The 25,092-nt window shown below is 35.2% G+C and overlaps 1 protein-coding gene across 1 annotated transcript in view; it reads right to left on the bottom strand.

Annotated features, from left to right (window-relative positions):
- The window catches only part of PCDH15 (protocadherin-related 15), a 567,795-nt gene that overhangs the window by 26,626 nt on the left and 516,077 nt on the right, over positions 1-25,092 (bottom strand). Inside the window, exons 28-29 of the mRNA XM_014547486.1 lie at positions 16,959-17,047; positions 2,586-2,762 (exon numbers count right to left, since the gene is read on the bottom strand). Of these exons, the coding sequence (XP_014402972.1) occupies positions 2,586-2,762; positions 16,959-17,047 (266 nt within the window). The remainder of the gene's footprint in view (positions 1-2,585; positions 2,763-16,958; positions 17,048-25,092) is intronic.

Raw genomic sequence — 25,092 nt, 5'->3', positions numbered from 1 at the left:
CTTTATGATTTTTATCTTTTTGTTAATACGCTATGACCTTTGCATGTATATACTTTACGCTGCCAAATTATTTTTCAGATGATTTCTCTTTTCCAGCAACATTGAATCCAGACTCTCAGTGGATTTTAGATTTTCTCCCTGAAGTGAAAAAATTGGCCCCAAGAAACTTCAGGCTTTTGTTTTATACTTTTTCTGATTCCAGGACTAAGAATTCTACTATCTCCTTAAACTACATTAATCTCTGAATAAATAATTGAATTGGTACTCCCTGGAATGTGTGCTAACCCAAACCTAGTCAGTGTGAGCGGAGGAATGGCATACTCCACTTGGCCTGTTGTTGGAGAGGGATGATTCTCTCCATCCTCTCCTGCAGTTCTTTTAGCAGAAAGAGGGGAAGGGTTCAGGGCATGTAAAATACATACACCATTTCACAATCTCCTACCATCTTGCTTTCCACTAAAAAATGTTAAATTATTTCCAATGGTTCCAGTAGGAGAATATTTCCAGAGATATATAGTCTCCGAGTGATCAGTATATTATTTGCTTTTCTTTGTTTTTCAGCATTTTTTACTGATCCCATTTTCCCCTCTGCTTACTCATCCTAGAAAGTAAATAGATCTGTCAAATTCAACAACATGAGGAAATGTGCCATTCTCTTTATTCTCATCCAGTTTACTTAGTTGCTGCTTAAAAGGGTGAGGCAAACACATTTCATCCCAGGATCTTGCCAATATTAACTGATCACTGCTCTGTTCCTAAGATGAGCTAAATTCCTAAACCAAATTGCATGTCTTCTGATTCAGTCAACTGATGGATCACGTACCAACATGTATTACTTCTCCATTTACTTGAGTGGGACACAGCTTTCAAAGTACCATGTGTTCACCAGCAGTCTACCCTGCATTTTACCATGACGCTGCTGGTGTTGTAATGTACATGTTGATATAGAAATAAAAGGGAAGGTGAGCAGGAGAAGGTACTCTGTGCTTCACAGAAACTCACACCAAAACCGTAGAGGGCAGCTGCCTATTTCCCTAGTAGGTACACAATCTGGGTCTCTAAAACAGGTTTGTAGAATGGACAATGGTTAACACATCTGCCCACACACATTCCACTTGGATAAGGTTGATTTGCTTAATAAAGCAAGTCAGGTAGACCACTGTTTTATCTGTACAATACAGAATTATTTTAACTAGATTCTAATAATTAGTTTTTCATCTAATTGAATTTTCAGTATTCTAAATTTAAGGTTATTTTTTCTGGGCTTAGGATGATGAAAGAAGCTTTATCAGAGTTTGATAGTCAGATTCTATTATAAAGTATAAGTATGGTTAAACACTGTATTTTAAACATGGCTTGTAGAATAGACAGGCTTTCTCTATCTTCATCTCTCATTTACCCTCTGGAGAGATTAGTGTTAAACAGGCTGGATATATAAGAAAGGTGCACAAGCTAAAACTGTATGTGCTCTTTTAAAAAAATTAGTAAGTTTTATTTTAAAACTAATATAATCTGTTCTGAATATAGTTTATTTTAAATCTGTTCATTAACAAAGTTTCATTGCTCCTATTTTAGAAACAATGAAATAGTATTTAATCCATCTTAATTTTTAAATTTATGTGTTTTAATAAACAAATGGATAGATATTTACTAAATAAATTTACCCACATATGAATATGTATGCAAATTTGTATAAGCAGATATTTCTGTATATGGTTAGTGTATATAAAGAAAAATAAATTCTGAAATTATGAATATTGAAATTTGTACTTATGAACACACAGACCTAAAATATGTGAATGAATATATATATATGTATATATATATATATATCATATATCATATATCAATATATATTTTTCAACTAAAAATGTGTTTTAATTTAGGTAAGAACTACATTTTAAGAATCTGTTGGACACTAGGTGTCACTAGATTAAAGAGGAAGCTAACATTAAACTGTTCTGTAATAACTTCCAAGGGAGAATATGTAGTAGCATTTTGTTTCAGATTCCATATTTCCTTTGTTTTTAGGATTTATAACTCAAATATTCAAATTCACATCAGGATAAAATATAACATAGGGTATGGCCTTAGATGGAAGTAATTAACCCCCCATCTCAAGTTAAGGGAAAAGTCAGATAATAATTTTTGCTGGTTCAGTAAGACCTTGAAGAAAGCAAGATTTGTTCTTAAAATGTAAACCTACTGATAATGTTGAAGGCAAATTGCCTCTTTAAGAAAGACTCTGTACTTGCTTCCTAAACATCCGGGGCCTTGGAGCGAGAGTGGGAGCTGAGGTGAGCTGATCTCAATAAACGGCTACTTGTTCATAAGTATAAGGGGCCTTCTGATGCCAAAAGGAAAAAAGACCCTCTGAGGTCACTCTATCCCACGCCTGGACCTCAAAACTTCCAGGTGTGAGGACCCTAGGTAGTGTGTCTTAGAATATTTTTGCTTAGACTTCACTTTCAACAACAGTTTGGTGGGTTTTAAACTTCAAGTATTTATACTCATAGCTTTAAATCAGGATTATCTATGGGTGATATTGTAACCAGAAAACTATTACTGACAATAAAATTACTTACTTAAAAAGCTCTTTTCTGTCGATGGCTCTATTGGTCTGAGGGTCGATTGCATAGACGGTCAAGTCGCACTTGCTGTAATCTTCCAGAGAAAAGGCATCTCCGTGCCGGCGAGCACCAATAGACTCCACCACAACTTTGGCACCAGGAATTTGCTCCTGAACATAGCGATCCAAAATCCTATAAATCAAACCAAGTATGCACATGACATTCTGACAAGCTTTCTGGGGGGGAAACATAACTCTCAACTTGAAATGACATTTAGTAAATGAAAAATGACGACAGCTTAGTTTTTGCTAATGTTTACTGAATATGAACTCTTGGAAAAAAATTCTCTATATTTTTTCAGCATTTAATTCACAATGATGCTGGAAGCTGAGTAAGATAGAAAGAGGTCACCAACCATGTCCTATTTAAGTCTTGGCTTTTTGAATTTATGATAGCATTTGAGCTTTTACTTAGCTCATGGGAAATGCCAACCGTGTTGTACAAATAAAGCTGTCTGTGCTTTATAAGAGCCATGGGGTCTTAGAACTCCCGAGGTCATATGGCTAATGTGGTAAACTACACTTCCCATAGGTTTTGTGATGTAGAGCACATAGCTATATGCTAAGGTGCAGGACTAGGATACCTTTTTTACCTAAGGGTATGAAGATCCTTAGGGGATTATAGGAATGGGAGAATGTAGAGTTATGCTGCTAAGGCAAGTTCACCAGATTAAGATAAAAATATTGCATGGCAATATCAGAAGCTGTTTAGGTGAATATAAACAACTAAAAGATATATCATTGGGTATGAAATCAGTAATATTCAATAGAAATGACAAAAAATGTTAACCTATAGGCAATTTTTTAGAAAATACACTTTTTTTAAAATTACATAACTTGATGTTAATTGAAAGTACAAATTATTGCCATATAAGTGTTTGTTTTTACGTTACCACAAGTGGCAATTTCCTTAATGTCTTTCCCTTATTAAAAACTTTATATAACTAATCCTTATAGGTTAATACTAGCATGCATATTTTAAATATTAATACACATAAATGTGAATTAATTTAACAACCATACATGATAAATATTTTTAAACACTATCTATAGATTCAACACTCCTTTTGGAGTTCATGCTCTAGTCTAAGGCATTTTGGGGTAGGGAGGGGAAATTTTGAATTCCTTTGATATATCAAAAAATAACCTTTATTTCAGATGCCAAAATTGACCTGCTTTCTGCTACATTAAAAAAAAATAATAATAATGTTGCCTAGAATCTGGTGTGTGCTTGATTTGCCCTATTAAAAGAACAAGATATTAAACTTCGGAAGAAATGGCTGCACCATTGTACATAAGCCTATGATGTGCACATTGTGGGGCATTGCCAATAATAGCAAAATGCTTTGTTTGTTAGTTTTAAAATTGTATAAAACAGCATGGTTGAAGTCTCTCTTGGTGAAGTACCAATCATTCTTTTCCTTTTGTCTCACCACCTCATACCTGGGGTCTCTCTTCCTCACGGTATCTTTGTGATGAGACTCTTACTGAAGAATAAGCAAAAGAATACTTGGGAATAAGTAGGAGGAGTAAATCCATTCATCAAATACTAGTTAGGAGTTGAACCGGAAAGGAATGACTGCAAGACCTGGACTAGTCTAACATCATCCGGCCTGTTTCAGGGTTCTTTTCTTTCTTTCTTTTTTTTCTTTTTTTTCAGAGAGGAAGTGAGAGGGATAGAGAGTTAGAAACATTGATGAGAGAGAAACATCGATCAGCTGCCTCCTGCACACCTCCCACTGGGTATGTGCCTGCAACCAAGGTACATGCCCTTGACTGGAATCGAACCTGGGACCCCTCAGTCCACAGGCTGATGCTCTATCCACTAAGCCAAACCGGTTAGGGCTTCAGGGTTCTTTTCTTGAAGACTTATGCTCACTTAAAAATAAGAGAGGGCTTGAAGTCAAACCACACTATACTCCTGACATTTTGTAGGAGGCACAGATAGTAATAACATAGTGATAAAGAGTGCAGAGGTCTGACTTAAATTTTCAGCTCCTTTACTTATCAACAGCATAACCTTAGGCAAGTAATTTTCAGCTCTTAAACTCTGTTTCCTTAAGTAAAAATTGAAGAAATCATCAACTGCATGGTATCATTGTGTGCATTAAATAAGTGAAACCTTTTACTCTGAAATCTATGCAGAGTTTTTAAGCACACAGTAATTGTTCATACAATATAATAATAATTATTAATTTAGCCTAATTTTTTCATTTATATGTTTCTCCCGTTTCTAATTCATTCAACTTTTAAAGATCATTCTTTGTTTAAAGGAAAACATAAAGGAGAAACTAAAGCATAGAGATTAATATATGATGCTTTATTATATTTCTTGAAATGTGTATCTGAGCATAGATGTTCTTAAAAGAGGGTAAGGTCTTTACAGAATTCAGGCTGCTTCTTCCTATCATCTGTTGTATTGAATATGGAGGACAAATTCCCTCTCTGCTTCATCTCAGTTACCTTGAACTACCTGAATTGTTTCTTTGTGAAGCCCAGTGTTTTGCACTTGAGGGGAAGTTTTTACGGTGGCAGTGGTATCAAGTTTTAGATAATATGGTGTTAAAGCTGGCTAACATCTCAAAAGAGTAGAGGTTATGCATGACCACTGGTTTCTATAAACACTGATGAAATTTTAGGTCTATAATGTGGAGAAAAATGCATTCCATTCCAATGCAAAAGTAGTAATAGTAACAATAGAGACATATTTATTAAATATAATATTCTGCCAAAGTTCCTAAAAAATAAAAAATTTTCCACTGTGGCCCACACGTATTCTAATCTAGACCCTACTTGCACATGACCTTGACCTCTACCTGCTCCCCTGCACCACATTGATTTCCCAGACTACCCAGTGGTTGCTAATCCATAAATTCTCAAAACTAGTTCAACTTCAGCCAATCTTCTCCTGCTAAAGTCCCATAAAACATTCTGCCCTGCTTCCCCAAGGGCCTTGGGAGACTTCCCAAGCCTGGCATTTTCAAATACAAACTCGTGCTAATAGTGCTCTGAGTGATTCTCTTCTACAATCTTTTAGTCACCTTCTCTCCCCCTCACATTGTATTTATAGAAAAACTGTTTTTGGAGATGTACCTAACATAATTTTTATAAAATATATTTTTATTGATTTCAGAGAGGAAAGGAGAAGGTGAGAGAGAAATAGAAACATCAATGATGAGAGAGAATCATTGATTGGCTGCCTCCTGCACACCCGCTACTGGGGATCGAGCCCACAACCCAGCCATGTGCCCTTGACCGGAATTGAACCTGGAACCCTTCAGTCAGGTTCTATCCACTAAGCAAAACTGGCTAGGGTCCTAACATAATTAAAAAAAGAAATAATAATGTACGGCTCTGTTTTAGATTAGGATGGGCATGGGGGTCTATATTTTATTCTATCATTATTGCTCTGTGGCTTAATACAGTGGTTCTCAACCTTCCTAATGCCGCGACCCTTTAATACAGTTCCTCATGCTGTGGTGACCCCCAACCATAAAATTATTTTCATTGCTAGTTCCTAACTGTAATTTTGCTACTGTTATGAATCGTAATGTAAATATCTGATATGCAGGATGTATTTTCATTGTTACAAATTGAACATAATTAAAGCATAGTGATTAATCACAAAAACAATATGTAATTATATATGTGTTTTCCGATGGTCTTAGGCGACCCCTGTGGAAGGGTCATTCGACCCCCAAAGGGGTCGCGACCCACAGGTTGAGAACTGCTAGTTTAATACCTGCCATAAAAAGCATAATATTTGAAGACCTCTAATAGAGTAAAACTCTAATTACCTTCCTGGAAATATAAAATACATGTTCACACAATACTCCCTTTTATACTCGACAATATTGACTTTTACTAATTCCTGTGCTCCTCAAAAAATAGCAAGGGTTAAGAAGTATCTCCCCCCACCCGCCTTATGTTCCAGGAAAGTGTTACTGTGAAGAAGAGCCTTTCCCTCCCTGGCTTGTATCAGGCTCATAAAGACTCCTGGAGGCCCCTTTGTTTACCCAGGACGAAGCCAGGCACAGATCCTGCAAATCCCCATTCTTTACTTCAGAAGTGATTAGTTGAATTTTTTGTCCTCACAGATCAATCAGAACAAATTCTTGTTAACCTAACCCTGGTTAAGTCTCTCTGCTTCCTCCAAACCTCTAAACTTTGACCCACCCTTAGCCTGAGGCAGCATTCCACATCCCCCCGCCCCCACCAAAAGGCCCCTCCCATAGCAGTGAGGTCAAGGTAAAACATTCTCTGATCTGTGTGATCCTCTGGCTTGCCCACACAGGTTTTCTCTAGCCTTGTTTACTCCTCCCTATAAAAGAAAAGCCCTTTCCTGCCTAACCTTTAAGTGCTGGCAGGAGCTTTCCCTATTACAATAGTCTCCCTCCCCAAGGCTCCCCCAATTAATCTTTTAAATAAAGCTTCTTTTCTTCTAAAAAATCCAGATTTGTTTTTATTTGACCCATGGTATAAGCAGATAGCTAAAGGAAATTATTTCTCATGCTACCAGGGAAACCGAGGGTCCTCATAATTCTGAGTTTATTTAAACTGTAGTTTTGAAACTATAATTTTTTTTTTCTTTCTCTCTCAGCACACTTCACTGATCTGACCTTAGTAACTCACCCTCTCTGACCCCTGTGGCAGCAGATAGCCCCATTCTGACTAATGGTCACAGGTATTAGCCCTTGGCAGGCTAAAGATGACATCTTTTTAAAAATGCTTTTATTGATTTATGACAGAGGGAGGGAGAGAGAGATAGAAACATCAATGAATCATTGATCGGCTGCCTCCTGCACGCCCCCTACTGGGAACCAAGCCCGCAACCTGGACATACCAGTATGCCTTGACTGGGAATAGAACTGTGACCTCCTGGTTCATCTGTTGACCCTCAACCACTGAATCCCACCTGCGGTGCTAAAGATAACATCTTGATCTAAGTTATGTTTCAGCTCCTTAGCACTAACATGGAATGGCCCCTTTAGCAAGCTCTCCTTGAAATTGGTTTTGGACACAGAAGCTGATCTTGGAGTTGCTCTTAACACCTGAATAAATTATGTATTACCCTTACCTCACCTCTGACCAATCAGCTCCTAACAGTACCCTGAACCCCTAATCCACGACGTCTCCTGATTTTTCCCTATATAACGTATAACCTATGTGTCATTGGGAAGTTGTGTCTTTCAATGCATGAGCTAGCCCAGATCGAGTTTGGCCAATTCTAATAAAGTAACTCCTTTCTTTACCGCAAACCCCTGCTTGTGCAATTTTTGGCCAGAGTGCACACGCGGATGAACTTAATAATTGGGCTTCAGAAACACTAGTCTTATTAAATGAGTCTGCATATTACCAGCCACAGCAGGTAATATGCAAAGATTTTGAGCAAACTGTACATATAAAACAAAAGATAATTCAATATTCCCTTTCCTTGATTTCCTATTCCCACAGTGAAACAACCTTGAAGTTGCAGAATTTCCAATTGCATAAGCTGCTTTTCTCTTTGTCAATCTGTGTGAATTCTGGTCAGAACTGCTTAATTAAAAATTGTTCAAACACACTATGAAATATTTTTTTCCCCAACGGAAACAATAATAACAAGTAAGTCATCATCAATTCCTCACCATCCGTTTTGGTAACAAAATGTCATCCTGTGAACTACTGGTTAGCAAATGGGAAGCACAGTGCTGCTTTCATCAGCTGTTTCCTTCACGGGTAGTTACCTGCTTGGGACTGTGCTCTCCATACCACAAAATTGTACTTAATTCTTATAAGATCCACGAAAAGAAGGCATAGATAAAAAAGGCATTAATGCCTCCATCTCCCAAGTGGACTTTGTAGTTTTTTGGCTGCAAAGCATTTATACTCTTTCCCTAATTTGAAGCATTAGCTTTGTCTCCAACAGTCACATCTAGTAGGATTTTAATCAGTGGTCCCGTCCTGCCATCACCCTATGCCATCAAAGGCTGCATGTGACTCAGAGCAGGCCATTTCGTTTTCTCTGAAATTTGGTTCTTGAGTCAAATAATATTTTTCTTTTTAAATTTTTTTTATTGATTTTTGATTTACAGAGAAGAAAGAGAGAAACATCCATGTGAGAGAGAAACATTGATCAGTTGCTTCCCAGGGATTGAACCCTGATCAGGAACTGAATCCACCACCTTTTGGTGTGGTGGACCAACCACCTGAGCCACATCAGCCAGGGCAAAGACTCACAATTTTTAAAGGGTTGGAAGTCATGCACTGGAGGTGCACCAGACAGAAACTGCATATCCACCTATTCCTGCTGTTGCTTTACAGGCCTCTGCAGCTGCCCTTGTTCTTGACTATCTCCCAGCCTGTTTTCCATCCCTTTATTGATATTGTCTGCTCTCAACAGCCTTCCAATAAAGTTCCACTTGCTGAAGTTTGCCTGAGTCTATTTCCATCTCATTAGAACTAGTATGCATATTTCATTTTAAGGTACCGGTGTACCAAAGCCTGGGTCATGTTTCTAATTCTCTCATGGTAGCAACATTTGTTCAATTTCCGTACAAACTTTCAGTTATAAGATGAATAAATTCTGAGAATCTAATGTATACCACGGTAACTATAGTTAATAATACTGCATTGTGTACTTGAAATCTGCTAAGAAAATAAATCTTAAATGTTCTACACACAATGCTGACGCGCCGAGCTCACAAGGTCCGCCGTCACTGCTAGTCCTACTCTAATTAGTCCTACTAGGCTCTGAAATTGTGTTGATCATGAATTTTGCATTCTGTTTAAAGTTGCAGGGTTGCTCATGATAGAGTTTGATAAAACTTTGTATTATAGAAAAATCCAGTCATTTAAATTTGCCTTGAACCTAAATTCTTGGAAGCAATATATCAATATAAAATACAAGTGCTTCAATCAAATGCATAGCAGATTAATATTTGATTATGGCAAACTGTTTCAAAACAAATAACTGCATTTGATTGATTGAGAAGCAAATGCAGTGCAAATGAATTAGTATAATAATTATAAAAAATGAAAATTAGCCCTAACCGGTTTGGCTCAGTGGATAGAGCGTCGGCCTGCGGACTCAAGGGTCCCAGGTTTGATTCCGGTCAAGGGCATGTACCTTGGTTGCGGGCACATCCCCAGTAGCGGGTGTGCAGAAGGCAGCTGATCGATGTTTCTCTCTCATCGATGTTTCTAACTCTCTATCCCTCTCCCTTCCTCTCTGTAAAAAATCAATAAAATATTAAAAAAAAGAAAATTAAATTTTCACTTAGGGGTTATTGTTCTATTTTATAAGATCTGAAACTTACAATACTTAGTAGTAGTATGTTACTACATTATCTTTAAACAAAGTTTTAATAACTAAACTTCCAAGAAAATATGTGAATATAATTAACATAGTGTATGCATATAAATATGCATATAAATATAAATACGTGTATACATTTTATGTAAATATATTAATGTTTATGTGTTACATATGTTTGTTATATATGTTTATATATAAATATATATAACATGTTTTACTGTGCTACCACATAATTAATGTCCAATATAAAAATTATTTATTTAAACAATTTTCTTAGATAAATATTGAAGGGAAAATTTAACTGAAACATTTTTTCTATGCAAAACCTTTTTTTAAAAATCTAAACTAAGAATACTAATATATAACTGGCTCAGTTAATTGATTTATTCTCAAACCAAGTTATTTTTAGAAGATGCCCCTAAATTTTAATTTACAACATCACTTTATCTAGTTACCCATACATGTATCTTCAATTACTTGCAATCAGAAATTGCCTTATAAAAAATTAAATGTAGTCTTAACTGAAATAGTTTCATAGCTATTTTTCACACTAAAATATTACAGCAGCCATCTTCTCAATTACATAACTGTGTGAATGAGCCAAACTAAAATTACCATATAAGAGTTTCTGGCACTGTGTGCTCAGCTCACTCCCAAGAAAAGATGTTGGATTTTTAATTAACTTTGCCTCCTAAAACATTAACAGAGGGAATATTTAGGAATCCCGCCTGCTGTTGGCCCACAGATGTAAGTCCAAATTAAACCTACACCGCTACTCTGTCTTTATGGAAAACACTCAACTTCTCAGAGTTTCAGAGAACTCATCTGTACAAAGAAGAAAATACTCAAACCTACTTCCAAGGGTCCCTGTGAGAAGTTAATTGAATAACACTAATTAATTGCACAAAACCCAGCAAGTAAAAAAGGTGCCATAGATGTTAGATATTTGTTGCTACAGTTAAAGAAACTCCTCAGATTTCATGATTACAAACTCTACTTAGCCTTTTGTTCAGGAAATTGGTTTATAGTTAGCTAGTAACATAGGGAGCTCCATCTTAGGTACTTGTCAATATTTCTTCAAAAGCCTGGCTAAACAAATCAATAGGCTTTGAGAAGGCCAGAGGGATATATTATGCAGGCTCTCCTGATATTCTGAACTTATTTCCTCGGTTAGTATAGACCCGTAGAGACTCGACACAGAACATATGCTAAGTAATGCTCTCGGTACCATGAAACTTTCTTTTCATGGCCTTAGGAGATACCCTCTCTATGATGTTTCACAGGATAAAAGCACTTTCCTACAGTCTGGCATTTAACTGAGAATTAGTTCTTTCTTTCCACCAAAATTGATTACAGAATACTATTACTATTGCATGTATAATTTTATCAAATTCTTCAGTGGTTAACGTAACAACTTTTACTTTGTCCTTTGCTCAGACCCAAACCTAGGAATCATCATGTTTCATGCCTTTTCTCATACATCCAATCCATAATAAATTTTGTAGGATTGTACCCTCAAAAATACACCCATACTAGAGGCCCGGTGCACAAAATTCGTGCGTTTGGGGGGGGGTCCCTCAGCCCAGCCTGCGCCCTCTTGCAGTCTGGGACCCCTCAAGGGTTTCCCCTTGGGGGGATCGGGCCTAAGCTGGCAGTCAGACATCCCTCTTGCAGTCCAGGGCTCTCACAGTCTGGGACTCCTTGCTCCTTACCGCCTGACTACAGTGGAGGCAGGAGAGGCTCCCACCACCGCTGCTGCGCTCGCCAGCCATGAGCCCAGCTTCTGGCTTAGTGGTGCTCCCCCTGTGGGAGTGCACTGACCACCAGGGGGAAGCTCCTGCGTTGAGTGTCTGCCCCCTAGTGGTCGGTGCACATTTTAGTATCGGTCATTCCACCATTTGGTCGATTTGCATATTAGGGTTTTATTATATAGGATTGTAATCACTTCTCCTTATCTCCATCCCTACCACCAGTCCAAGCCACAGTGATCTCTCTCCTGGACTATTGCTATATACTTATAACCGGTCACCTAATCTCCAACTCAACAACCTTTTAAAATGTAAGCCAGAACATTATCTCTATGTGCAAAATGTCTAAGACAACATTGTTAATAAAGAATATAAGTGCTAGCATCTATTGTTTACTATTTCATTGGTTCTTTTTCTAAGAGACTTTCTAATTCTCATCCTAGAAATACATATTTCAACGAGATTTCTAAAGTATGATTTGATATACCAGAAGCTATAATTTATAGACACATTTCAGATGTAATATAAATATTTCATTAAGATTGATTCATCCACATCAAAGCATTAACTACTGCAATAAAGTTCTCTATCATTGATTTTTCATATTGTATTTAGAAAGTAAAAGAAGTGAGCAACTCTGAGACCTAAATTGTCAATTCCAATTCATATAGTAACACAATATTTCTAAAATCTTTAATTTATACATTTTGAAAATGCCATTTCTGAAGTTTCATAAGAATTTAAATTTTAGCATCTCAAACTTCTTTTACTCATCGGGACTTCATGGTGAAGTGGAAGGAGAAAGGAAGACAAAAGGCAAATATTTCTTAGTTTCTTCTTTAGACACTATTGCCAATCATTTGTTGGTTACAAGGTGTCACTGATCTTGTCCTTACAACTATTTCTCCTGCTCCTTAATCTCAAGACTTTGTAAAAGAGACAAAAGACTCACAAAGAGATAAATCCTAAAGTAAAACTAAAATACTTCAGAACATAGGCCACCTGTAGGGGGCATCGGATTAGCTGGAATATGTTAATATGATTAAAAAGGGGTGAGTTTCATTACGAAGGGGTGTTGGTTACCTCTATAAGCATAAAATAACAAAAGCAATAAAAAAATTCGGTAGAGCCCTTTAACCCAATTCCAGGGGAGTGGAGAGTAATCATTAGCATCACTGTAGCAGCTAACATTTACTGTGTGCATCCTACTTTCCAGGCATTGAGCTCTTAGCCATCAAAGGATATTGACTCCCTTTGCAAATAATTTTCCACCATCAAATGGATATATTAGGTTATTATGTGTTCCTTTCATCAACTCTCTCAGTTCGTACTGGCTTCATGCTTACCAAGGAAACTTTGGATTATGATTTGGCCTCAAATAAGGGTCTTTCTAAGAAAAAAATATAAAAGTGACGACCAAATGGAATTCTAGTTTTCCACTTCCTAGGATAGGGATATCTCATGGGAAATATAGAAAATGGCTTTGATGATGTTGTGACTTGTCATCTAAGAATATCTACAGGAAATGAATGTGCTGGTTAGTCCTATCACTGGAACAGTAAATTCTTATTTTTAATGAACAAATTGGCACTCTGCTGTCTATCTCAGATATGTGTGCATTTTCATTATTCACCCCTGGACATTAAGAGTGAGTGTTTGGGGCTTCCTGGTGCTGAATCAGGTCTAACAGTCACTGTCACTATCACTTTCACCCACTAAAGTAGCTTACAAAATGAGACCAGAAAGGCTACACACAATTCATGATTCCAACTATATAACATTCTGGAAAAGGTAACATTGTGAAGACAGTAAAAAGACCAGAGGTTAGTGGGGAGGAGAGAGATGACTAGGTGGAGCAAAGAGGATTTTTAGGGCAGTGAAACTACTGGCTCCTAACCTCTCACTTGCCTGCCTGCCAGATGCCCCTAAATGCTCGCCTGCCTGCCTGATCACCCCTAACCACCTCTGCCTCGGCCCCCGCCACAGTGGCTTCGTCTGGAATGATGTCTAGAAGGTTGTTCAGCTGTCTGGTCTAATTAGCATATTATGCTTTTATTATTATAGATTATGGGTACATGGAGAGCCCTTATGCAGTGGTTCTCAACCTTCTGGCCCTTTAAATACAGTTCCTCATGTTGTGACCCAACCATAAAATTATTTTCGTTGCTACTTCATAACTGTAATGTTGCTACTGTTATGAATCGTAATGTAGATATCTGATATGCAGGATGGTCTTAGGCGACCCCTGTGAAAGGGTCGTTCGCCCCGCCAAAGGGGTCGCAACCCACAGGTTGAGAACCGCTGATGTAGATAGTGAGGGAATCTATAGGAATCCATGAGGAAAGAGAGCATATAGGAATTCTTTGAATCTTTTGCTCAATTTTATTGCCAATATAAAACTGCTCTTAAAAAAAGTACATTTTGCCCTAACTGGTTTCGCTCAGTGGATAGAGCGTCGGCCTGCAGACTGAAGGGTCCCAGGTTCGATTTTGGTCAAGGGCATGTACCTTGGTTGCGGGCACTTTCCCAGTAGGGGGCGTGCAGGAGGCAGCTGATCGATGTTTCTCTCTCATCGATGTTTCTAACTCTCTATCCCTCTCCCTTCCTCTCTGTAAAAAATCAATAAAACATATTTTTTTTAAAAAGTACATTTTTTTTAAAGAGATGAGAAATTTTTAAGCTTAAGAATCTCTAATGTAATATAGGCTTTGAAAAATGTATTGCAAGAAATCAGTGATGTGCCTGCTATGACTTACTGCACCAGAAAATTTACATTTCATTTTATCAAACAAAAGACAAAATTGACATCCTTATTTCAATATTCAAGATGAGGAAGCGTGGTCTGATGTGTTAAATATCTTGCTCAGAAATCACACAACTATAGGAGGATTCAAACTTCTCTGAGTACGTAATCTGAGCTCCATTACTACACTATCTGCTCTTTGAATAGAAAGTGCAAAACTGTGGCCTCTGTCTTAACCTACAGACTTTGGGCTACTAACCTCATTTCTGTATATCTATTATTCATTAAATGTTCATGATTTCCATTGTCTGAGATGGCTTATATCATTTAGCTCTTATCACAGTTCTTTGATATAAGTTTTATTAGCTCTTTTCAACCAACTAGAGGTCCGATGCACAAAAATCGTGCAAGGGACTCGGCCCTCTCAGCCCCTCGCAGCCCTGGCTGGGCCTTGCAGCCCCAGCTGCCTCAGCGGGCCTCGCAGCCCTGGCTTCATCCAGAAGGTTGTCTGGATGGTTGTTCTGCTGTTCGGTCTAATTAGCATATTAGCTCTTTATAATATGGGCTGGTGAAACTGACTCTGGGAAAGATTAAACTATATGCCCAATCTTGAATTTCAAAACCTATGTTATACAAAGTTACAGCTCCTTTCATAGTGACACAGTTCTCTCAAGACTTGAAAGTTGCCTGATTTTTCTCATTCATATCTTCATATCCACTTAAAAGGAATAAATCATATAAATCGCTATGAAATTATACTTTTATCTGCCATTTTCTTCAATTTTCATAAATTGTCTCAATATGACGAAAGGGGCATTATGATTTTGGTTTTACAAAATTTATAACTGTAAAATGCATTGAGTACTTGCTATATAACTGAAATTATAGCAGTGAAAACAGATTTTTCTATTCTTATGGAATTTATATCCCAGTGGGAAATTTACATATAATAAAAATATTAGATAATACTCTGAAGAAAAAGAAAGAAAAAAGGATTAGAGAAGCAATTTTGAACCTTATTCATCTCATGGCACACATAAACTAATTATTAAAATTCTGTGGCACTCCAGAAAATATGTTATATTTTTTGCCTATCTGACCAAAAAAAAATAGGTATAATTTTGATTCATTTACATCAGATGGCTTCTGTTATGTTGGCTGTTGTCATTTTTTTTTTTATTTGGGAAAAGAGGTCAATGCTCTGACTATATAGTCAGGTATTGCATGTTTTAAAAAATTTTGTGGCACACCAGTTGAAAATCACTGGGTTAAAGGTTGAAGAGAATATCATCTCTTTTGGACAGTGTAATCAGAGAAAGCCTACACCAATAGATGACATTAAAGCAGCTAAAAGACAGGTATAATTCTAAAATTTTCAGGTGTTATCAGCTATTATTTTGATAAAAGTTAAGCATATATAACACTTTCAGAGGTAAACAAGACACTGTATTATCAATATTCCATGCATACATGTTGATATTCACCTCATTTGTAGGAAAATTTATATGACATCCAATGGTTCCGTTTTATAAAAGATCAACAAATAATTGTTGCAAAACACCTATGCCTCATTATAAGGGGATCACTCATGCCTTAATCAATGCCTATTGTATTTTATTTGACACATAATTACTAATAGTTTAGTTACCTATCTGAAGCTTCTCCTGGGAATTTATAAGTAGGAGATATTTTTCTAGAGAGAGGCAGATTAACAGTGATAATTGGCATGTATCAACCAAAATTCAATAGAAGACATAATAATAAATAAATACCAATTTACAAATTATGAAATGGTGGCAGGTTAGGTCAGGGTAGTTAAGAGTAAAAGAGTAAAGACATTTTAATAATCCTTGAGAGCACTCAGTATATTAAAGGCCAGCTGTTTAGTAAATGATCACAACTCTGAGTAAACAATAACATATTCAATGTACTCTGTTCAAAGGCAGATGGGCATGTCATATATTTTAGAATAATTAAACATATATCATTTAAAATTGGTTTTTGAAAAAAAAATAAGCTTTAGCCATCTAGGTATATCACTCTGAGAAATAGCATTCCCTGGACTAGCTGGATTGCTTATTAGATATTGGGCTATTTGAGTAATTTGGGACCAAAAAATTGTACACACACTTTAACAGCTGATAGCTCAATTTTGAAAATGAAGTGTATTTCAACAAATAATGCCTTTATAATTATTCAAAGTGTGTGTATACATTTTTTGGGACATGCTATATACTCAGATAATTAATGTTATGATTTATTTCTTATATGCTGCATTTGAAGTTATGTTGATGCATCAATCAAGGCATTACAAATTAATATATTTTCACATCTAATTTCCAGTCCTATTTGAAAGTACTGTTAGAACCTCCACATATTTCAAATAAAACTACTTACTTCAGGAAAACAGCAAGCTAAATTATTAAGACAGTGTGTTAAAATATATGTTTAAACTGAACATTATAATGATTAAAATTACCTAATCCAATAAAAATTATAGCTGTATGAAAATAAATATATAAGTAAGCAAAAATTCATTACTCTGTAAGTTCTTCTATCTTTTTTTCCACTAGAGTGGGGGGCACATTAGAAACAATGACTTGCATGTCCAGCTGATTGACAACAGAGACCTGAAAGAAGAAAAAAACAGAATTTGTTTGGCTTTTACTCATTAACATTTCTATAATTAGATCATTTTTTATTTCTTCTCTGCTATGCATTTCACACGGTGGTTTTTCATTTTTAAATTCGGGAATAAATAATTTTTAGTCATGTAATTTTCATTAGATGTCGGGGCATGTTCAGAATGACAGACCATTTGTTGTTTACTCAGAAGTTACAGAAACTTAAGTGACTTCCACTGTTGTTGACTTTGTGTTTGTTTGCTTTCTTCATTATGAAAGATGTTTTTGTTTGTTTTTTAATTAGGTAGGTTAAGAACACTCAGGAAAACAAAAAAAACACAGCCTTTATTTTATAAATCTCAAGAGATCATGTAGTCATTGTGACTAAGAATCTGTGATATGACTAGTTAGAATAATTCATTTAATAAAACCATCATATATAGTCTTGCTGTTGTTGTTGTTGTTAATCCTCACCTAAGGATATTTTCCCATTGATTTTTAGAGAGAGTGGAAAGGAGGGGGAGAGATATATATAGAGAGAAACATCAATGTGAGAGAGACAATGGACTGGTTGCCTCCCACACAGCCCTGTCTAGGGTCAGGGATTGAGCCTTCAACTGAGGTACGTGCCCTTGACCGGAATTGAACCTGGGACCCTTCAGTCCTCAGGATGATGCTCTATCCACTGAGCCAAACTGACTAGGGCAGCATCATATATAGTCTTTATGTCTGCTTTAGCCAACTTTATGTGTAGATAAAGACGAATATACATGTAAACTTACATATGGGGCTAAAATTAATTTTAACAGCTGTTGATGAGTCCATCCTACTCATTTAACATTAATAACATTTTTCCTGTTCTTATTTAGAATAATGGAATAAAAATAAAAGCATTTATTACCTGCTTACAACATACAATTTACTTTTTTCCTCAATACACTACAGGCTTTAACTCATTTAATTCTAACAACCACCATATCAGGTAGTTATGACTATTATTCAGTTATAAATAAGAAAACTAATAAACAAAGAAACATTTAATAACTTGGGACCTATTAGTGCAGGCTGACTCCAGAACATGTGCTCTTTACTATTACCCAATATGAATATAAAAAATGTAAAGTCAAATCACATATTGTCTTGCATGTAAGTTAGACACTATTAGAATTATGTGTATGTATATGTACCAGGACCATAAACCGAATATACTGGATTAGGCATATTTAGCATCATATATCTGATCATAATTTATACTAGGGAATAATTTTATGCTGCAAGTTTTTTCGATATAGGCTCCAAGTTGTCTACATATGGATGCCCTATCAGGAGCCACAAAATTAGTGTCTTCAAAGACCAGACAGGTAATGTAAATGAGTGAAGTAGCCAAAAGCATGAAATAATAGGGAGAAGTGGAAATGTGACAAATCAGAGTCTACAACTCATCTGAAGAGGTCAACTACTAACTCATCTCTAATGATATGGCCATATGGGAAAACAGGTCCAGATTGGCTGGAAGATTCAGTGTTTTGGGAGAAGAAATCCAAACTACTATGTGAAATAATGCAACTAATTAGCAGTCTTTCAAACCATTGTTTGAGCCCAGTAATTCGGGTTCTGCAGTGTATATTAAGCCAGGCACCTATGAGCAAATAGTGAACATTGGCAGTTACAACCTTGCATCCCTAACTCATTATAGGTGTCTGGGACCAAATGTTTACATTTTCCTGCTTATAAATTCACACACACACACACACACACACACACACACACACACCTAATTTTATTAGAAATAGATTATCACAGTTTTTGTGCAACATTTTTCTTTTCTTATTGGTCCTGAGTGAAAAAAGAGACATAAATTACCTAGAAATATTTTAGCTTTGTTTATTTATTTGCTTATTTTTGTTTTTGGTAGTATACATGGCAAAAATCTCTAAAAAAATGTATATGATACTTACAAAATTATTTTCTCCTTTCTTTTCTCCCTTCCTTAGTCTGTCCACTCTCTTCTCCCTCTCTTCTTTATCTTCTTCCCTTTCTTACCTCCCCGCCCCCTTTCTTTCAACACTGGATCAGACAATGTCCAAAAAAGAGAAAAGAAATTCTGACAAAAAGCAAACGGCCTGGAACAAATAGTAGCCATGGAGTGTTATCTCAACAAGAACAGATTCCTCAACCTCCTTTGTAGTTTGGTGGAACCACATGATGTTCTGACAGATATAAAGTTAGTGAAAAGAAAGAAATTGCTTGAGTATTTTCTGTGTGAACCTTTTCTTCTTTTTCAATTTCTATCCTAATAAAGAAGTCATAGAAAAGGACAAAATTGTAAGTTGAAGGAAACCGAGTCCCTGTGTTTCCATTTGTAGGAAAGCCGTGGAGAACATCACTCGACCACATACACTCTCATTGCAGTCATATGAGAGAAAAATCACATTTGTTTGTTTAAATTTTTGAAATTTTGGAGTTTTTTATTAAGCAGTAAATCTACCATGACAAATACATAGGCATCTATTACATGTGGCTGTCAGATTTTTAGAATTTCCTCTTACATATGTTCTGAGCTTTTGAAGTTTTTTTTTTACAAGAAAACTTTTGAAAGGCAATCAATTCATGTGCTGGGACCCTATTTGGAAGCAAAATTTCACCTAGCAGATATAAGTAACTCTATTATTTGCCTTTTAAGAATAGTCAGTAATACCTCAGAAAGATAAATTACTGACTCAAAGGGAATTTTCAATTTGTTAATGAGCTTAGGGACTATATTCTGACTGAATCAACAGAATAAATTAAGATTTCAGATCCTCTGGAATATATGTATATTAAGCTTACAATTTATCTAAAAGATTTTCTGATCTTAATAACCTTTGAAAACATACTTTTGTTATTTTTAAGACAGAAAATTTATAATTCAAATAAAATGTCTTACTGTGTTTAACTCCAAAAGTAGTTGTTTCAGATTTACCTGTTAAAAGTTACATTTAAAATTTTAAATATTTTAAAAGTATTAATATATGATTTATATAGAATGTGTATATATTGGACTATGCAAATGAAGAATAAGCTATTATAGTTTAAATTGTGATTTTCAAAAAATTCTATATCCCTGAATCTTTAGTTTCTTCCATCATATATAGAAGAGATATTTGAATCTTTAGCATTACTGAATATTATTTGTTACTTTTTCCAGTATAGCTTCTATGTAAATAGTATCAGAAATACATGTTAGTTTGTTATACAAAACAATAAAAATTCTGCTTATTAAATTACTTAATTTTATTCTTTGTGTGTTGACTACTAATGAAAGATTTTAAAGAAAATATACCTATTATTGTGAAAATTGATTTGTCGCTAGGTATGGTAAAAAAAAAAAGGAAAGAGAAAGTATCATGTATGAAGCTTTGAATTCTAAAACAAGAGATTGTCAAGTTACATTATTTCCTAAGTCCTTTTAATTCTTCATCACAAACCTCTTATCTTTCCTTGCCCTCACCCATTTTCCCCATATACTTTAGACAGTACCGTCCAATAGAAATAGAATCTGAGTCTCAAATACATACCAGATATATAATTTTAAATTTTCTGGCACTCAAAGAGGAAAAATAGTGAAATTAATTCAATAATACATTTAACACAATGTATTTAATACATTATCATTCCAATATGCAATCAACATAGGAGACATTTCACATTTTTTCATGCTAGGACTTTGAAATTCTATTTAATACATTATCATTCCAATATGCAATCAACATAAAACAACTTACTAAGGAGACATTTCGCATTTTTTCATGCTAGGACTTTGAAATTTGGTGTGTATTACATACTTACAGTACATCTTAATGCAACCTAGTTACATTTCAAGTGCTGAGAAGCCACACATGGCAAATAGCTAACATACTGGACCTTTAGAGGCCCACCATTTCTTGCTTGGGGTGGTCACTGTCTCTCTCACATGGTTTCTAGCATAATCTCACTTTTCTTAAAAAAATATGAGATGTTTAAATAGCCTTTTGAGGTATGTGTGTGTTCTTTGTTACTACATCATGATGCTACATCTGGAGAAGAAGCATTCTAAGCAGAGCCACTGCCAAATCTCTAAGTAAGAGCATGTCTGACTGTTTGAACAAAAGCAACTTGGCCAATATTATTGGGTTTGAATGAGTAAGAGAGAGAAGAGTAGAAAATGAGGTTCCTGGAGGCCAGAATCAAGGGTCTCATATATGACTTGAACATTTCTCTGGGTAAATTGGCGTTATATTAAAAGATTTTGAACTAGGAAATTACAGGAGCTGAATTACATTTGAATCACTGGCTGTTATAATTAAACTGGACTGTAGTGTAGGAAGAATAGAAACATGAGGGCAAGTAATGAGTTTGTGCGATGATACAGGTGAAATATGATAGTGGTTTCAACCAAGTTGAAACAGTAGAAATGTTGAAAAATGTGGAGTTAATAATGTACAGTAATAACAGTATTTGCTAAGGGATTGAATCAAGAAATTTTAGCTGAAGGAACTCAAAGATAATTTGGGCATCAAGTGAAGTTGGGAAGACTATAAATGAAAGAAATGTGATAAGGAAGTGAAGTTCAGTTTAGGACACATTACATAGATATCTTTATTAGATATTAATGTGTAATTGTTGCAAGTACAAATAGATTAATGAGTCCACTCTTTAGAAATGAACTTTGGGGTGAAGATATAATTTTAATATGTTTTAGTATATAGATGGTATTTCAAAGTTATGAGTTTGGATGAATTTACTGAGTCATGAGTACAAGTAGAAAAGAGAATTAATTACTGTCTGAGCTCTAGGAAATCTCAGTACTAAAGGGTGAGGAGAAGAAATTGAACCAGCAAAGGAACCAAGAAGGAATATTAGTAAACAGTAAGGTAAGAAGTAAAAAGAGAGAATGGTGGCCCAAAAGCCTAGTAAAGGTAATAATCATCCAAGTGCTGCTGATGGTTCAAATAAGATGAAGACTGAAATTACCAGTCCATTTAGTAGCAAGAAGCCATTGATGATGTTGACATAATGAGTTTGGATGAGTACTGGCACTGACATTATGATTAGAGAGAGTTTGAAAGAGATTAGATGGTGAGAAATTAGTCAACTCTAACAAAGAATGTTTCTGGAAAGAGTAATAGAAATGAGTGGTAGCTTGAAGGAGATGTAGAGTAAGAGGGTTTTATGTTGAACATAAAAAGAAAAAAAAGCATGGTTATGGGAATAATCAAATAAAGGGGGGATTGATATTAATGATGAATATAGAAAATGAGAGAGCTGTTGAAACAATGTCCTAGGGTTGGTGAGTGGAATTTGAATCTGTTGCACAGGTCAAGGTAATGGTTCCTGATAAATGCATAGAGAATCCATCTAATAATAATAATAATAATAATAATAATGATAATGCAAAGAATGTCAGTATAAATCCTGGTAGGTAGGAGGATTTAGTGATGGGAGTTGTCAAAGTATCCTTCTAAATGCTTTAACGTTACCTTTCAGGGAAATATGTTGCCAATTAATTAGGACTGTAAGAAACAAGTTCTTCTAGAAGAGGAGGAGTATGAATGAACCAGGAAATATATAGTGTGGTTATTGAATAAATAAGAGCTCACTTGGGGGATTTCATCATTAATTTAAAGAAAGACTAATTATATAAGTGTACATGTTTTTGCAGTCATACTCAGCATGAGAGAAAGAAGAACGTTGCAATTAAGTACAGTTATGGTTTTGCTAAGTGTATGTGATTTAGGAAGAGAAGGCAAGGAAGTTGAATTTTTATGTGGTGGAGTGCTTTTAATAATTGATAATGCACTACAAAACTGGTAAGCAGGAAAGAGAGCACAGGGGGGTTAGAGGAAGGGTAAAAATATAGCAGGCTAAATGAATTAAAGGTCCTGGTGAGGACACAAGAGTGCTGGGGCTAGCTGAACACATTCAGTATTATAGTCAGAGACTGGGAAGTTTGAAATGGAGGAGGTTACAGAGGGGTTGCGGTAATTGGTAATGGCTAAAATAACTCTGGTTGTTATTTTAATAGGGTAGATGGTAAAGCCATTGGAGGAAAGCCATGCAGGGAAATTTTAAGTTCACGATACTGGACGATTCATCTATGTGTATAACAAAATTGCCAAAAATTAGGAGAGAAGAATTGTTGGAGATAACTCCGGAGCTAAACTCATTGAAATACGTTGGGGATTGAGCAACGATTTGGGTGATCACAGCAATAATGTGAGGCAGTGAGTAAGTGACAGAGACACAGATGATGAGAATCAAGGTTGGATTCTTGGGAAGAAGGAAAGATCTAGAAGCAGCCATGTGGTGCACTGAGAATTCTACTTTGCCAGCAGGTAGTATGAAGACTGTGGCAAACATATATAGAACAGAATACAAAAGCCATTATTTTGGAAGGCAGCAGAAGTATCCTCAGGGGAGAACCACATTTGCATTAAGCAAGGTTTTATCTAAATTAAAATCTTATCTTCATTCACCCTTACTAAATTTTTAAAAATGGTTTCTTGTTGCTTTTAGGAAAGAGTTCCAATAATTTTAATGTTGCTTTCAGCTTTTAGATAAACCAACTACTTCCACCTTCAGCCCTTTCTCTTAGTCACTTTCTGAGTCTCATTCTTCAGACAGATTGAATATCTATCAGTTATTCAGACCTACCATCACATCTCTTTCTTCTCGGTTTTGGTACATTGTTGTTCTCTCTTCATAAAATATTTATTTCTTTCCATAAAGAATTTTAGATCTTACAAATATTATTTGCTAGGAAGGCATATATATATAATCACAATATAAATATATAACATCATTTGATTTAATTTAATTTTTCTCAATATAGTTTGAATAGTTTTAAAGGTATACTTAATAATTTCCACATAATAATTTATAGAGTCCAAATAAAAATCCCATAAACTTCATACTGCTTATGTACATATCATATATATAACCTATATAGTTACATTCTTATGATTTTTATAATATTTTAATTATGTTTAATATACTAAATTATCACTTAACCTTAAAGCACCACAGTGTGCATATTTTAACAGGAAGAGAAATAGCATTATTTTACCTAATGTTTACAGATATTAATTTGATTGAAAATCTATATCAACCTTAATATCTTCTATGTCAAAAGCTTCTTAGCTTAGATTGGCCCTTGTTTTTTTATGCAGCTTTACTGTTATAAATGAGAATGTTGTGGCCTTCACACCCACCACAATCATGGTGGTTGATCTTTATCTAAAAAGAAAAATATTTGATCACTGATGTCTGCATAATATGAAGGTTAAACCTGTCCAGTGAATTAAATGAGGAAAGCTATAAAAAAAGAAGATGTAATAAGATGTAAGAAGCAAAGAAAAATTATACTTGATTCTATCTTTAATGGACAAACATTTCTAATAATTATACTTATAATTTATACTAGATTTATCAGAGAAAAGTCCAAATAATGATAGAGATTCCATGGAATGGATGCATTGGTGTTAAATATTTTGAATAAATGCTAATAGCAAGCCACCCTTGAGAATAATCTACCACCTAAATTCTAAAGAAAAAGTCAGAATAAAGTGATATTATTGACTGAAACCAAATGTAACTTAGTCAAGGATCATCAATGTCATCAATGGGACTTTTAAACAACAAGAAAAAAAATCCATTGAAACATGAACATTGCTTTTGTTTTCTTAATTACAAAAGGCCTAAAAGTAATTTAAACAATAATACAAATTATTTTAATTTCTACAGCACAACACTGCAAAACATTTTAAAAATTTAAGTAGCTCCAACCTAATATGTATTAAAAATGAGATCTGCAGACCAAATAGAAATCCAATGCTTATGACACTGTTGTCAAAAGCATATATAAAAACATATGATGTATTTCCCAAATGTAAAAAAAAACACAAACTAACCCAACAACTTTAAAGCTATATTTTTTTATATACTAAGCTATAGCTATCAACAACCTGGATAAAATTAATTACATTTATATTTTAGAAAGCCTATTTCAAGTAAATTTAAAAGTTCTATCGGTT

This window comes from Myotis brandtii, unplaced genomic scaffold (genome assembly GCF_000412655.1).
Source record: "Myotis brandtii unplaced genomic scaffold, ASM41265v1 scaffold475, whole genome shotgun sequence".
NCBI classification, from domain to species: domain Eukaryota; kingdom Metazoa; phylum Chordata; class Mammalia; order Chiroptera; family Vespertilionidae; genus Myotis; species Myotis brandtii.
The sequence above is the reverse complement of the archived record's forward strand: the minus strand, read 5'-3'. Positions and strand labels throughout refer to the sequence as shown.